The 16497-nt window shown below is 49.2% G+C and overlaps 1 protein-coding gene across 1 annotated transcript; it reads right to left on the reverse strand.

Annotated features, from left to right (window-relative positions):
* Positions 1-4948: 4948 nt before the first annotated feature.
* Positions 4949-14844, reverse strand: LOC143172271 (sialic acid-binding Ig-like lectin 15). The gene is made up of 5 exons (XM_076361492.1): positions 14793-14844; positions 11089-11472; positions 7511-7870; positions 6445-6475; positions 4949-5045 (listed from the first exon to the last, which is right to left on the reverse strand). The coding sequence occupies exons 1-5, from the start codon at positions 14842-14844 to the stop codon at positions 4949-4951; spliced, it is 924 nt and encodes a 307-aa protein (XP_076217607.1).
* Between the last annotated feature and the right edge of the window lie 1653 nt (positions 14845-16497).

A 16497-nucleotide genomic window follows, 5' to 3' on the forward strand; every position in this document is an offset into this window, starting at 1 on the left:
TTTTGTGCCCAGAACCCAGGAGAAAGCTCACTTATGTAATGGCAGAAATAACATTTCTCTGTCCTGGCAAAATTCCCCAAACCTCTGTGATAATGTGACCGTAGGATGATGCACTGGTTCAGGTCTCTCAGCACTCACAACTGACCCAGACTGTGGAATTTGGTATTTATCCCAAATGAGGGGAAGGCTGGTGGTGCGAAGGGAAGGAGGGGAAAACTATGCCTCCAGTGCCGGTCGTACAACATTCTTGCTGAGGGTTTTGCTGGTGGGCAGGGCCGGACCAGGCTGGGATCACTGCTGTCAGCAAACACCATCAACACCATCGTCATGTCCATTTGTCTTGACCATTGAAGCAGCTTCTTTAATAACTGACTGCTTAAAATGTAATAGAAATGATGCTGTTGACTTTTTTCCCCATTTCTCGATCTGGTAATTGTGATGAAAATGATTTGGTTTATCCCGGTTAAAGGACTCTCTGAATAACGCTATGGTAGGCCCTAAGAAATAGGGAGAATTCACAGTGAGCTGCTGTTCTGATGTACGTGTTACCCACAAAGCAACCTGCTGGCTTCTCGGAGAGTGGTAGAAGCCTGAACCTGTGCTTTCCTCAAATACAGGGGAGCAGTTTTACGAACTAACAGATCCGCTGGCAGTTCTCTGTCGCAGATGTGCGCTCCAGGGCTTGGAGTCTCGTTCTCCAAACGGTGCCCAACGGATTGACTTTTTGTTTCTTCTAGTTTTACTGGAAAGACTTTCACATTCTCCCACCTTCCCTCCTACCCCAAAACTGCAGTGTTCCTTTTCGCATCATAAATGTAACCGGGTAATCTCAGAGGAAAGCTGAGGTTTGTGTTTTTAGCACTGTAGATTGCAGTGGAAAGAGATGAAATCGGAATGTCAGCTACTTAATAACAAGCGTGCCTTTTGGGTAATTCGTGCAGTTTAGTCAGAGAATGACTATCTGTGGCTTTTTGAATGTTTGACTAGCACCGAAGTTGTTGCGTTGGGATGAATTGTTGCCTGTGGATTGCAGCTTAAGTATTTATTAAGAAAATAAGGCCAAAGAGGGCAATGGACGTAGCAGCTGAATGTGGCATTAACTTAAGTCAGTGGAATGGAAAACCAGAAGTCTGAGCAGCAAGATGCAGGGAACGTGCAGACAGTGCTTCCTATGCAGGCTGACTCTACAGCATCCCACGGGGGCCGTGGTGGTGCGGTGGTGGGGGGTTGGTATCGTTTATTCTGGAAGCTGAAGTGCTCGACGGAGCAATGGCCAAATCCTCCCAAACCCTGACTGTGCGTAAACTGGGGGGGAGAAAGGGGGAGGAACTGAACGCACTTGTTAGGCCAAATGAGGTCAGTGCTAGAAACCTCCTGCTGTGTTTTGTCCCTCCAGTGCATATACTGGTTTGAGTCCTCCGTGAGGACCAGGGCCTGTCATAGAATCATAGAATCACTGAGGTTGGAAAAGACCTCTAAGATCATCGAGTCCAACCGTCGACCCAACACCACCATGTCCGCTAAACCATGTCTCTAAGTGCCTCATCTACGCGTCTTTTAAATACCTCCAGGGATGGGGACTCAACCACTTCCCTGGGCAGCCTCTTCCAATGTTTCACCACTCTTTCAGTAAAGACATTTTTCCTCATGTCCAATCTAAACCTCCCCTGGCACAACTTGAGGCCGTTTCCTCTCGTCCTATTGCTTGTTACTTGGGAGAAGAGACTGACACCCACCTCGCTACAACCTCCTTTCAGGGAGTTGTAGAGAGCGATGAGGTCTGCCCTCAGCCTCCTTTTCTCCAGGCTACACAACCCCAGTTCCCTCAGCCGCTCCTCATCAGACTTGTTCTCCAGACCCCTCACCAGCCTCGTTGCCCTTCTCTGGACACGCTCCAGCACCTCGACATCCTTCTTGTAGTGAGGGGCCCAAAACTGAACACAGTATTCGAGGTGCGGCCTCACCAGTGCCGAGTACAGGGGCACGATCACTTCCCTACTCCTGCTGGCCACACTAGTTCTGATACAGGCCAGGATGCCATTGGCCTTCTTGGCCGCCTGGGCACACTGCTGGCTCATGTTCAGCCGGCTGTCGACCAACACCCCCAGGTCCTTTTCCACCGGGCAGCTTTCCAGCCACTCTTCCCCAAGCCTGTAGCGCTGCATGGGGTTGTTGTGGCCGAAGTGCAGGACCCGGCACTTGGCCTTGTTGAACCTCATACAATTGGTCCGGGCCCATCGATCCAGCCTGTCCAGGTCCCTCCGCAGAGCCTTCAACATGGGGCTGTCAACATGGAGCCTGTCAACATGGGGCTTCTTCCTTATGTCCTTGCTGGGCAGGTGGTCTGCAGTGGACACCACCCACCCGCCACAGGCCATCACCTGTGTTTGTTGACCTGCTAATGCTGACCTGTCAGCTCTCAGCTGGCTCGTCATCCACCCCTGTGCAGTCCCGCTGCGCTCTCGCATAAAGGACAACTCCTCATCCTTGCTGTCCCTGCTCGTCCTTCCTGAAGAAGCTGTATCCATCCACGGCAGCACTCCAGGCTTGTGAGCTATCCCGCAGCATCGCCGTCATCCCAGTGAGGTTGTAGCCCTGCGACTGCACGTGGACCTCTTAATTCCTCCTGCTTGTTCCCCCACTTGAGAGGCGCCTGGTTACGCTGATTCCTCAGGAAAGGTGTGAGAGCTTTCCCCGCAACGCTGTCCCGTAGGCACTTCTTTATTGTGCACGTACACTGAAGCGGGCTCCTTCCACTCCGTTTTGTCGATTACGAGGTTTCTCCTCTGCACGTCACCCCACACCTTTTGCTTTCCAAAGGACGAAACAGCGGGTAGTGGGAGGGAAGTGTTGAGAGCAGACTCTTCCCGTTGAAGATCAATCTTGCAGGGGTTTGGATGGGTTAAAGAGGTCCCTCACTGGGGAGAGGGGCAGGATTCAGGCAAACTCATTCCTGTGCCTTTCCTGGTGTCCAGGGGTGTGGTGGGTTCCCGTACCTCGATGTCCTTGTTCTCCCATTTGCTGCGCTAACGTGGGCTGTGCTCTGGAAGCCAAGTAAGTGAAAGTTGGACGGTGCTAGTCCACGAGTTTCCTCGCGTCTAAGTTACTGCAGCTCTTTTGTGACATGCATTTGCTGGCAGCGCGTAGGGTGCTGATAACAACATGCAACAGGGCACGCTCGCTGCTTTTGGGGCACAAGCTCCGATGCTTCTATTGGCACTCAAACTAGTGAGTTAAAGTAGTAGTTTTCAAGAGAAAAATCCTGTAAGCCAAGCTTCAATCCCATACACGGGTAGCGGGTTCTCATTACTCTAATGTATGTCTGTAAATCATAAGGGCTCAGAAATTCAATTCAGTTTGTCCAGTTAATATCTCCGAGATCTCTTTCTTCCTGTGAAATTGAGCTTACTGGTCCATGACTACGCCGTCTGCTATAACTTCCTTTTCCTCTTTGCATCTTTTCCTTTTTTTATTAAACCTGGCTTTGCTACTGCTGGGATTTTAAACTGGGATTTAAAAGATCAGGTTCAAATATTTCCTTACATTTATTTTTTTTTTCTTTCTTTTTTTTTTTTTTCCCCTTGTTGCCCTGGCCAAGTCATTTAAAGTTGCACTTTACTTTCCCAGCGCAGATGTTATGAAGAGGTGAACTTTAATAATTCCCAGGCTGGGGGTGAGCTTGCAAGCGGGACCACAGGCTTGATGGTAATTCAGTAGTAGTGTGGGCTCCCGGCCAGCGGTGGTTGTTACCAGAAGCGGGATCGTTAGGAAAAGAGTTTTGGAGCTGCTGCGCTGGAATGATTCCACAGAGCATCGGATCCAGTGATATAAACCTGAAAGTAGGTTCTTGTCACTCCTTTTTTTAATCTTTTCATTCTATCTCCTCCTCCTCTGTGCCAACCCATTGGTCTTTGCAGCCCTCTCCTGGACCTCTGCCTGACCAAGACTCCAGGTTGACTTGTGTCATCCTGTACCATAAGCTGGGTCTCTTCACCTGGTCTTGGAGCGCGTTCACAGTGGGGTTAAAGACTTGTCTGTGGATGGCCAGTGACTTTGTAGTAGTGACTTCATCTCAGAAGAATTTAAGAGATGAACAGTCAGGCCTTAAAGGAACTATTTCATGTAACACAGAGATGGAAATTGTTTAGAAATAATTTTCTTTTTTTTTTTTTTTTAAAAAAAAGCCAATTTGGTTTATTGGAACATTTTCACAGCATATTTATCACAAAGCTCTGAGATTCTGCTTGTGTGTGCACATGAGCACTAGGAGCTGCAGTAGAGTTACAGTACAGACCACCCTTTTAATGCCTTGCTTTCGGCTGTACTAGCTTTTGGAAAACCTCTCTTCCTTTTTGCTTGGACTCCTCTTGAAAGTTAAGGTTTCCTTTAAACTCTTAAATAAACTCTGGAAATTAAGGAATAATAATAATAATAATAATAATAATAAAAAAACCCTGCAGAAATTCCAGTAGTGTTTTTTCCCAGCTGGTATTTGAAACATGAAAGTACTTCACTCTCTGGCTCTAGGAAGCTGCAATGTGGTTTGACAAGTGGAGTGGTGAAAACTGCTTTTTGAAGTAACACTTGAAAAATGCCAAAGCAAAAAGATGTGAGACAATGGTAGACTGTTATCTGCTTGCTAAACGCTATCTGATACGGGCTAAAAACGCACAGGCTGGTTAGGACTGACGTCCTATGTAGATCCTCTTCTGCTCTTCCAGCTCCATCCCTCTTCGTTTTCTCTTTTCTTTCTTCTGTCTTCCCTTTAAAGGCTTCTCTTGCTTGTAAGCAGCAACAGGGATGGAAAACGTGCACTTACAAGGCCTGTTTGACCTTCTGTGGTCATCAGTCAACGTTAGTCTTATGTCCACTGGGAAAAAGCCCCCTGGTACAGAGCAGACAGCAATTCGAACCGTGCAAGCGGGTGCGGATGAGACCGCCCAGGTCCTCAGCTGCGTCTCGATGCTGTTCTTTCTGTCGGCGAAGTCTGGCCGCCGCCGTGTCTGCGGTCAAAGTTCTCGTAGGTGGAGTCTTGTGGCTGTGGCCTGGCAGTGGAAGAAGTGAATAAGGTGAAGACACGTTTCTGGCTGCTCTAGACTTTGAGTGGCTTCAACTAGTAGTTACGGAGTGTCAGAGTAAGGGTCTGCAATACTGTCTGATACGGATCCTCCCCTCTGCAGCAGGTAGTTTTTAAGTGTCTGAGTTGCATCTGATGTTTTACATCTTAAAGCATCCAGACTGATCTCCTACACCGTTAGCATTAACTCCTACTGCTGTCCTGCTGCTCAGAGCCTCAGGAGGTTGTGCAAACCTCTCCTGAGAAAGATCTTCTCGTGTAGAGCGTGGAGGATCTTGGTATTTAAGCTTTCATCTATGTATGCGTCTACGTGAATATTATCAAGGGTGCAGTATGGTTTAGACACTGTTAAATCAGCAAAAACTATGCTTTTGCAAATAATTATTACGAATTTAACTGTAGGATTAAATTCCCCGTTGCCTCTTTGGCTGCGTCCTGATGCTGTACACTTGACTGTCCTGCTGACACGGCCATCTTTCTTGGGTAAAGTGGGGGAAGGAGACATCACATAAGGATAACGCAGGTTGGAAGGGAGCAGCCCCAGGCAGATGTAATTATACTGACCTCAGATACAGCTTCTTTAGGTTTTGCCTAAGGGTTGGTTTTGGTTTTTAGTTTTTTGGGTGGTTTTTTTTCCCCCATCCCTTTCTAGCTTGGCTGCCACAGCTGTCAGGAGTGTCCAAGAACGGTGTTGTGCTGGGTAATGGGAAATGCCAAGGGTACTGTGGGAGCGTTGTATGGATACCAGCCAAGGAATCGGGCCCTGCCACACCTGAGCTGGCTCGGAGGTGGGCTGTTTGGCATCTCCATACCTTCTTCCACACTTGGCAGAGCTCATCAGCTTTGACGCGGGCCCTTTTCCTGCCCCATTAGAGACTGGGGTGCAGAGTGGGGGGGAAGGTTTCTGTTGCACAGAGTTTCCCTCTCTTGTTCATCATTCATCAGCCTGCCACAGATGCCATCCCAGCCTTTTCCCCTCACCTGTCCTTCGGGTGGGTGGTTCTTTTGCTAGTTTAATGTGGCTTCCTACCACGCTCTGGGCCTATGGCCCACCTAAACTTCTGCTAGCCCCTTGCTGCTGCAGCATCCATGTGCCATGGTCTCTCCAATCTGCTGCCCCAGTCCCTTGTCCTCACATCAGTGAGGTGTCTTCTCAGCTGTACCCAAGCCAGAGCCTCCTCCCAGCGGTGCCCAAGCCTTGGTCCCTCACACTGGCTTGCCTGGCCATCAGCCCAACCCTGTCCTTGTCCCAGGAGCCTGCTCTCGGGCCGGAAGGTTGTTGCCAAGACCAAGGACAGGTTGCATTTCCCTCCTTAGCCATCTCCACCCTCCTGCTGGATAAAGAGTAGAAGGCAGAACGTCCTTACCGAGCCAGGCTGGATGGGGCAGAGGAGGGACCTGTGAATTGGGAAGGAAGACATGGGTTAGCAACGTGGTCAGAGAGAGCTGGAGAGCCAGGACTGACCTAGGGCTGTTGGGAAGCTGCACTGGAGGGTGGTTGTGATACCCCAGTGAATGGGGAGAAGGCCTTTTGTCAGGCATGTGGTTCCCTTCACGAGGGTGGGAATTTGGCACTGGAATATATGGAGCAAAGCATTTCTGATTTGTCTTACAGCTTCTAGAGTTTGAGGCAAACTGGCTTTCACAAGGTGGTGACATCAGACTGTCTCTACAGATGAGTCATGGTGATGTGACATCTCATTCAGCCTGAAAAGCAGAGCCCAGAGCCCCTCCTGGTCCCCTCTTCCCCGTGCCATTGCACAGCAGGGATGATGGGCTGGGGGCCAGCGGCCTCCGGGCTTCTTGGGAGGTCTCATCCCTCAGGCCATGAGCTGATGCTCATCTCCTACGAGCTGGCGTTTCCCTGCTTTCATGGCCTTGGTGTGGCTGGAAGATGGGATTTCACTAACGATGGGGAAGCATCCGGGTAGCGAGGCCCGAGGGACCCAGAGGGGCGGTCTGTAAAACGAGGATGCCCACCCCGGGAGATCAAACTGTTGTGTGGGATGCAGCAAAGGTAAATCCTACCCACGGGCTACAGGGGAAGAGGTAGTAATTAGGCTGCTTCAAGAAAAAAAGAATTAAAAATCTGGTTGTGTAGGCAGCGGGTTCTCCACTAATTGCCCATCTGTTAGTTTGTTAACATTTCTCCTCAGGCGCAGGGAAACTCCTGCTCCCTCTGTCTTTTCAAAGGCCCCTTCCCAAAGGAGACCTCCTGTCTGCAGGCTGTGACCGGCCAGCCAGGAGGTCCCTCTTGCTTGTTCTTAGATTTCCCATTAGAAATGTCCTTCTCCTAGGGTGGGAAATCATAAAATCATTTAAAAAAAACCCCAGAATGAACCCAACCCATCCTGCCTGACTTTATCTGCCACATCCCGTTGCTGGTTACCAGTGTGATGGAGGAAGCCTACCGAGGGAAATCGCGATACGTACCTCCTCTCGAGAAAATGGTGAAGCCCAGCATCACCAGCAAAATGAGCACTTTAATTCCCAGCGGCACAAAGATCAGGATCAGGAGGAAGGAGCTGCTGGATGCTTTGAATTTATAGAAGTACACAGCCCCCTCTGCTCTCCCGTGGCTGTTGACAGCAGTACAGGTGTATTTTCCGTCGTGGGTCAGGTACCGGAGCTCCTTGGTGACACGGTGGTTCATGCTGGTGATGGAGGTGAGGTTGCTGTAGGGTGGTCCGGTCCAGGTCAGAGCGGGCGCTGGCTCCCCCTCGGCGGTGCAGCGTGCCTGGAAGGTGTGATCCCCGTTGGAGCTGACAGTGATGTTAATGATCCTGGGGGCAGCTGCAGAAATCACAACAGGGGAGGGAAAGTGCATCAGGTTTCAAAGGCAGGTCTAACACAATACACCTGGAATGAGCGCTTAGTCTTGGTGGACCCTTAACGTGTTATATCAGGGTAATGCTGGGTTCAAACTTCCCCTTCCTTGTTTTTCTCGGCACTTTCTTTCCCTAGATTTCCCCACCCTGCCTATGTTGGATAGAGGAGCAAAGGGATTCACCCAGCAAAGCCTGGGTGCAAGGATGTGTACTCTATTTGTGTTTTATCCCCGTAATGCTTTACGCGGTTTTCTGAGCTTTGGTCAACTTGTTGTGACCTTCCATGGTGGCAGAAGGCAGAGGCACTGCACTGTAGCAGGGCAATCATCCATGAAGGTGGGTTGCTTTCTGCAGTTGCACTATGAATCGCAGCCCAGTGCTGTCCGTGACGTAGGCACAGGTGCAGCTGGTGACCTTTTCGGACTGGCTGCATCTCCACGTGGTCCAGGACAAGGCAACCACGGCGCTCTCCTTGCAAGCGTCTCGTGGCTGTTCCCTTGGTCTCTGACCTCCAGAGCACACATGGAGAGATCCGTTTGTGTGAGCCCTTTGCTCAGTGCCTCAGACTTGCCAGCTTTGGCAAATTATTGTCAGGGAACATTTTCACACTCGGCTACAACCTATTTTTGATGTTTTCCTCCAACCCTGTAGTGATCACCCAACAGCTGGTGTAGGTTCCTGGTTGATCTGTGGTAGCACACCAATACCAAGACAGGGCCACTGATTTTGTATCCTGTATTTGTAGCATACGGGCTTGTGTCAGTGAATGAACAGTGGTAAAGATCATTTGGGGGATGTAAAATATTAAGAGAGCCACTGTTGAACATGTCATCTTTGGTCTAGTCTGCTAAGGAAGCGTAGCTGATATGACCAAGCTTGTCTTACCCATCGGTGCTCTCCTCTTGGACCCGTTGGCCCATTTCATGCATTTGGTTCCTAAAGGTATTGTGAAAACTGAAGGGAACTAAATGAGTGTTCTCACGGAGGAAAAGCAAGAGTTCAATATTTATCTCATTTTTTGTCGGGCTGGACAGCAAATGCATAGCTTGCAACCACCTACAGCACGTCTTCCCCCTGGTCGATGCGATGCAGGAGGGTTCTGAGGCTGGAGGACTGATCTGTAAGAAAGCTAGCTAAGTTAGTTGTCACATGTCTGCGTGTTTTGGTGTTTAAACTAACCTTTTAAGCATTATTTAACCCCTCCCATTCATAGTGTCAGGGCCCACTCCCAAAGCAGGGTGCAGCCTGGGTACCATATCTGCTTATGTTATCATTCCTCTGGTGTTATAACCCAGGCAGCCCCTGAGAGACAGATCTTGCTGCCATCCTGCCCTGCTCATGCTGTGTGTGTGGGTGTTTAGGAGCTGCTCCAAGAGAAGGAGAGCCTCGACTCCGCAGAAGTTCCCAAGAGGTAACCAAGCTCATCTTCGGGCCCCGTCTGGGCACCCGCAGTGCACAGCAGGCGTAAGGCAGTTTCACTTCACAAGCAAAATCGTCCAACACGCGGCACCTTTGCACTCATGGGTAAGGTCTGAGTCTGTTCCCGAGGCCACCTGGGTCTCCTAGCGCTCCCTCGATCTGCAAGCGCGCCCGGGGAGATGGGATTAGTGCTCTCCTGAGCAGGGTCTCCTTACAACTGAACGCTGGGTCTGAACAAAGCATGTCGCAGCCCAGGGGTGCATTTGGCACAGCCGCTGTGGGAGCTCTGGGCATGGAGGGGCACAGCCGGGGCTGTGTGGTCTGTGCCGGAGACTCGCCCCTGCTTGCTCTGCCGTGTCTCTGCCGTGCTGAACAGCTCTAAAAGAAGGTGGTTTTTTCAGCTATGTTATTCAGCTGACGGAACAAACAAGTCCTGCTGCAGCGGTGGGCTCTTGTCTTGGGTTTCTGTACTACGAGCAGCGTGTGGGCTTCAGTGGGAGCCGATGGGCAGCGTGTGACTTTGAGACTCAGATTTTGGCTGCTGTGTGGTTTACCCTTCTACATTTCTCTCCTTCCCTGTGTCTATTTAGACTACAGGCTCCACAGGAAGGAGCAACACCCTTGGTGTTGGACCTTGGTACGTCCATCCAACAGCTATCGCAATGGGTCCCAAGCTTATTTGGGGATCCAAATATCACTTCCATGCAGACGTCCATCCCGTGGATGGACTTCTCGCTTTATGTGACTGTTGTCTAGTGTTGCCTTGTGGCTGTTGCCCCTGTGGTTTTCAAGTGATCCCTTGGCAAAGACTGGAGGAGCCTGAGACCGTGTGTTCTCCAGAGGAACAGGATCTGGTGTCCTTAGCTAAGTGTGACCGTGGCAGCTGGAGATGCTGCTTTCAGCCAGATATGGGTAAGAGCTCAAGGTTGGTTTTTTTTTCAGGATTCAAAACAGTGTTTCAGCCCAAGCTGGAGACAGTAAGAACCTTCAAGAGGACGTGAAGCTCTTCCTTGTGTCCTCTAATCTAGGTATAGCTCAATGGTCAGGTGAGCCCAAGGAGCTTTAAGTGTTAATAGAGACTGCCAGCTCCCCAAGTTTGACATATGTTGATCAGAGCCGTTTTTCAGGCTGTTAACCTTTTCTGCTCCAGAGGAGTTTGGACCTATGGCACACGAATGCTGGGTATCTTGTCTTCCCAAACCCTTGTTACCATCCAGGCCTGCTTGTGCTAACGTTTGCTAACGCATACTCAGCAGCCAGGCTCTCCAGTTGAAATCCTGATAACAAGGACATCTTTTACCCCACCCCATGGGTTGCTGCCCCCAGTTCGCCTCTCTGCTGCCTGCACAGATCCTGAGCTGCAGGGACAAGGTGGGATCATAGAATCACAGAATAGTTTGGGTTGGAAGGGACCTTTAAAGGTCATCTAGTCCAGCCCCCCTACAATGAGCATGGATGCCCAGGACTTGGCTGGTTCTTACCCTGGCAGCCATAGCCTGGTTATTTCCTTACCGGTTTTGTTCCTATCTCCTTCCCTGCATTGTGCACATCACCTCATACTGGAAGACTGCAGAAGGAAGACTGCAGAAGGCAATGAGTATTCCCTGCCCAAATGTTATAAATTACCCCCAGAGCTGGAAAAGCCAACCTTTTGGAAGACCATCTCAGGTCAACATCTGTGACCATCTCATCAGTTTCCACATCTTGTGGTTTTCACTTCCCTACGGGATGGCTTGGCCTCCTTTGGCTCTCATGCCCTCTTACCAATCAAATGCAGCTTTATCCCATTCCTGCTTTCATATTTGTCGTGGATATCTCCGGACAACTCCACCCGGCAGAAGTATCTCTCACTGTCGCTCCAGGTCAGATTGTCAATCCTGATGGAAAGGTCCTTGTGCCGAGGGTTGCCGAGCAGTTTGTACTTGTTTTTGTAGCTGATGGCAGTCTTGCAGAGCTCGCTGGCGCTCTGACTAACGCACTTGAAAACTATCGTGCCATTGTAAGGTTCCTTGATCCTCCAAATGGCAGTGAGAGTCCGGTCAAATGTTTTGTAGGGGTGTGTGAAAGTACAGGGCAGGATAACCATCTTCCCGAGTTCCCCAGTAACATCAGATGGGACATGAACGGACCAGCCGTTGGACTGCACACCTAGAAGCGAAAAGAGATGATCAAGACTGATTTATCTGGAGGGTTTAAGAGGGAAATTGGGCATCCTTCCTGCACCTGCTGTGTTGTTGCTCAGAAAATGGATGCTCTGTTCCCTTGGTGGGCCCTGTGCTGTCCTTCCTGCTGAGGACTTGCAGATGGTTACATAGCTCAATTACGGTGGCTAGGTACGGTACCAGTCTGCAGCAGAGCTCAGGGGACTGACTAGCTCATGTTGAAAGTGATTTAATTCCTAAGCAGGCCTCTTGTTTGTAAAGTGAACAATAGCATCTTAAGTTGTTTAACACAGTCTTTTGCAGCTAACAGACATTTATGTGGTTGGAGGAACAGACTTCTTTTTTATTAAAAAAAACCCAAAAACAAAAGAAAAAAGCTAAAAATAAGTATTTTTAGAGAGAGATCTGGTGGCTTTAGGCACTGAAATGCAGTAAGTGTTGCAGCCCTGTATCTGAGTCCATGCACACACACACGCTCCTATGTACGTTGTATTTGTTACACTAATCAGTTGGTGGCTGCGTTACCCCTGGGGAGGGTGGTAACAACTGACGCCTCTAACGATCAATGCTGCTATCATCACAAAGTTGCATCTTATTCGTAAGACACGACGGGGTCTGAATAAAGACTTGGAGATACTCATCATACAAGGACTGGTGAGAACAGGCAAGTTCCCTGTATCAGCTCCGGTCGCAGGAAGGAGGATGCCCTTGGCAGTAGAGAAAGCATCTCACTGTTAGCAGAGCAGGTTGGCACTATGTGGACTCTAGCTGCCAGTATCTTCCCAGACAGGCCTTGTCCTGGTGTCACGGCGAGGGAAATCCTGAGTTTTCCAGCTGAGATGTCACAAACGATTGGGATTTTTCTCTCTTGGCCAGATTTGGTCACAGTAAATCCTAGTGCAGTCGGGGGAGCTGAACCTCACTGCCACCAGACCCAGTCTGATCGTTTCTGTCCAGTGATGAAAACAGCCTTCACCTGAATGGACGCTCCCCACCTTGGAAGTATATAGGGAAAACTCAAGGTCTCATCTGTTTCCCTTCCCCAGGAACCAACAGCATCAACAAACAGCACCTGCAGGCAGTGCTTTCCATACAGGTATGTGTATCTATCCACTGCCTTGCTAATTGCAACAGCTGTAGCAGCAGATTGTGGCTTCAGGAATGTCTGTGGCTATGTTCCTGTCTTATAAAACTCATTTGATGGCTTCATTAAATCAGGAGCTTCCCCCTCAATAGCTGAGAATAACTGTGAAAAATGTAAAGGCTTCCTGTAAATAACTGCCACTGTCGTGCTTTAACCCCAGCTGGCAACTGAGCACCACCCAGCCGCTCGCTCACCCTCCCTGCCCCCAGTGGGATGGGGGAGAGAATTGGAAGGGTAAAAGTGAGAAAACTCGTGGGTTGAGTTAAAGACAGTTTAATAATTGAAATAAAATAAAGTAAAATAGTAATAATAATAAAAGAATACACAAAGCAAGTGATGCACGATGCAATTGCTCACCACCCGCCGACCGATGCCCAGCCAGTCCCCGAGCAGCGGCCCCCCCGGCCAGCTTTCCCCCAGTTTCTGTACTGAGTATGATGTCCCATGGTATGGAATGTCCCTTTGGCCAGTTTGGGTCAGCTGTCCTGGCTGTGCCCCCTCCCAGCTTCTTGTGCACCTCCAGCCTGCTCAGTCGGCAGAGCATGGGAAGCTGAAAAGTCCTTGACTAGTGTAAGCACTGCTCAGCAACAACTAAACCATCGGTGTGTTATCAACATTGTTCTCATCCTAAATCCAAAACACAGCACTGTGCCAGCTACTAGGAAGGAAATTAACTCTATTCCAGCTGAATTCAGGACAGCCACCCACCCTGGTCTGACTGACTTCTCTGTGGACATTCAGTTGTCAGGTTATTTGTGTAAACTCGAAGATAAGATTTGTTGCTTGTTCATATACTTGTTCTCCATAATATTTGACAAATACCTCAGTGGCGGTGCAGCTCATATTAATCTATTGTGTGCTGCACAATGGACAAAGGCCAACGTAGGACTGGTTCTCTGCCATTAAGTTATTTATCTGGAATCAGCGCCAAGCCATTATTTTGATTACTGAGATCTGGAGTCGGGCTGCCTTGTCCTTCACTATAACTGTATGAGTACCTTTTGCAGCCTAGGTAATCTAATGTACAAGGCTACATGGCCACAGGAGCTCCAGGAAGCTCATGGACTTTGAACACAAGGACCTGGCAGTGAAAACAAAAAATGCTGTTGCTTTCTAGTTTATTTCATGTTATTTTGTTTATTTTACAGCATGTCACTGTAACCCTTACTTTTGGAGAACTGCAGATCATGTGCTTTTGAGTACGTGGTTTGCTTTCCTCTGCCACCTTTTTGGTTTGCATTTTTTTTTTTAAATCTGAAGCAAAAGAACATTATTTTTAGCACTTAAACATCCCCTTGCCTTCCACATGAGACATAATGTTAAAAATAAGTGCTTCTAATGTCACCAGCTCCACCCATTTCTATGGAAACACGGTTTGCCTAGGTTATGAGTGGAGGGAGTTGTCAGCATCTTGTGTATAATTTAACCTTAACCTTAAAGCTTCAGCATGGTAGGTCTTCCATGTCTTCCTCTTGCTAATATCCAGCCTCCATTTGTTCCTGGGCTTGAAGCTCTCACGAGAAACAGAGAAGGTCATAGGCAAATAGCCTACACACCTTACACGAGGGAACTCCTGAAAGGAGTTGTCGGGTCAGTGTATCTGCTAGTTGTCAGTGGAAAGGTCACGAAGAGAATAACAAGATCAAGAGCTGGAGACCACGCTAGCCTTGCTCTAGCAAACACTGTTTGACAGTATATCTAAGCAAATCCCATTGAGTTTAATGGAACTTGAGTGCATACTTGAAGTTAAACGTAAGCTTAAGTGCTCAGTGGAACTGGAGCAAATTGTGTCTGTTGCATAATAACTGCTATGAACACGAAAGAGCACTTCTGGGTGGTGACGGAAATGCTACATGCAACTGACAATGCAGGGGAAAATTTAGATGAAGATGAACTCCCTGCACAAGTTAAAAAAAGCAAAAAAATGCAAAGAAAACCCCCAAAACCCAAGCCAAAGACCTCTCTGACAATTGCAGAGTCAAGCCTTTGAGTTTTTCCGGTATTCTTACATGCACGTGAAATTTCAGGATCCTTTTAAGCAACACGATGGATGGTACAATCCTTGGAGAGTTTATTGTGCCAGGCACTTCCCCTGGCACTTGGACTAGAGTGAGAAGAAAAGCCCTGATCAGACAGGGATTTGTAGCAAGCTCAGAACTCACCCTTCCTGGAGATGTGAAGGAGGCACAGAAGAAACAAACCGAACTCTCTCATGCTGGTTGACGTTCTCCACTGAGGTGTATCAGCAAACCAGAACTGTCTCTACTACCTCTGAGCTGCTGGTCTTGCAGTCACAAAAGATTTTTCCAGGGATGGAAGAAGCTGTGGTTTTCCTCTCCTTGGAGGGAATGAGCTGTCTAGCTGAACCAGCTCTGGATTCAGATATTAATAGTTTTGTGGTCAGTCATGTGAAAAATCCAACAGAGGGAACCAGAGTATTACCATTTTCCATCTAAAGGAAGGGGACTGCAGGTTGGGGCTGCAAACACCCACTCCATGTGTGTGATGGTGCAAGAGGGGATGGCTTTCCCATCAGCGCTGCCAACTCCCTGATCTGGAGGAGGTCCTTGCAATCTGCCTAAGGATGTGGCAAGTGAGACCCTTGCTCTCCTGGCCTGAGGTAGTTCATCCTCCTGAACCCAGAGCCTGCAAGCCAACTGTGTTTTACCCCTTGTGCTCACTGGTTGTTGTCATCCCTGGGTGTAACAAAACCACCCTCTCCTTTCAAAATCAGCTGAGCACTTGTGCCAAGGTTCCTTCAGCAGTGGAAGAGTGCTCTGGGGTCCCCTGATGAGTTGCGAGTCATTCTCCTTGTTAACCTGTGTGTGAAATAAGCTGAGCTTCAGCTTTTGCCCCGAATTCTTGTGCAAATGCTCGCTCTTTCCTTCTGGGTTTAGCTTTAGCAAACTTGCTCTGCGGTTTGCTAATCTGCAGAGCTCTGGGCTTGTGGAGTGCTGACCATGCTCCCCTCCACATCATCTCCCATACAGTGATCCCATGATGTTGTTAAGTTTAGCCTTGGAGCGTGTATTCCCTAACAGGGCTTAACTTGAGGATTGCTGCTTTTGCTTCAGACTGGGGGAAGGGCCGATGTCTGACTCCCTCTTCTCATCTCGACAGCTACGCCGCTGGTGGGTCCCGCTTACCTCTCTCCGGTTTGGGGATGGGGACAGCAGCACCCACACGGTTCCTTGCCGTAGGCAGCGGCGGGTGCGCAGCCACTGGAGGGCTCCCAGAGCCAACGTAAGATGCTGCTGCTCAGTAGCTGCCGCCCCTTTCGCTATGCCAAGAGCCAGCGCCTTCCCCCAGCAGAGATGCCAGGGCTCCCCTTGGCTCCCCACCTCTTCTTAAACTCTCCGCATATGTTCCCTTCTTAACTTGCCGTGCAAAAGCTCCCAGAAGAGGGGCTTGGAGATTTGGCAGTATTAAGCGTGTTCGCTGCTTTCTGAACTCTTTCTTTGTTCTGGTCACAGAGTTACTCTCCCAGTGTCTGTGAAGGGAGGGATTTCTGTTTCCCAGACCTTTTGAAGGAGGCCGTGAGAGTACCTGGCTATTATTTACGGTGGCTTGGACCCGTCGCTAGTCAGCAGAGGGTGGTATTATTTCAACTAATGACTTAGAGCCCTGCTCAGTCCCTGTGCACGTCCTCCCGGAGCAGGAGGATCAGGACCCAGTTCTCTAACTGCTTTGCAAACTGTCCTTAATAGCTGTAAAAAGTAGTACGTGCCATTGTCAGCAGAGAAACCTGAGGGTATGGGTGGTGGAAACAGCGAGTAAGAGACCTGTATCCTTATCCCATCTGTGTTATGTGTCTTTTCTGTGTACCTTCCCCGTTTTCCTCCATATACTGTTTGATTTTATCTATTT

Source organism: Aptenodytes patagonicus, chromosome W (assembly GCF_965638725.1).
Source record: "Aptenodytes patagonicus chromosome W, bAptPat1.pri.cur, whole genome shotgun sequence".
In the NCBI taxonomy this organism is placed as follows: domain Eukaryota; kingdom Metazoa; phylum Chordata; class Aves; order Sphenisciformes; family Spheniscidae; genus Aptenodytes; species Aptenodytes patagonicus.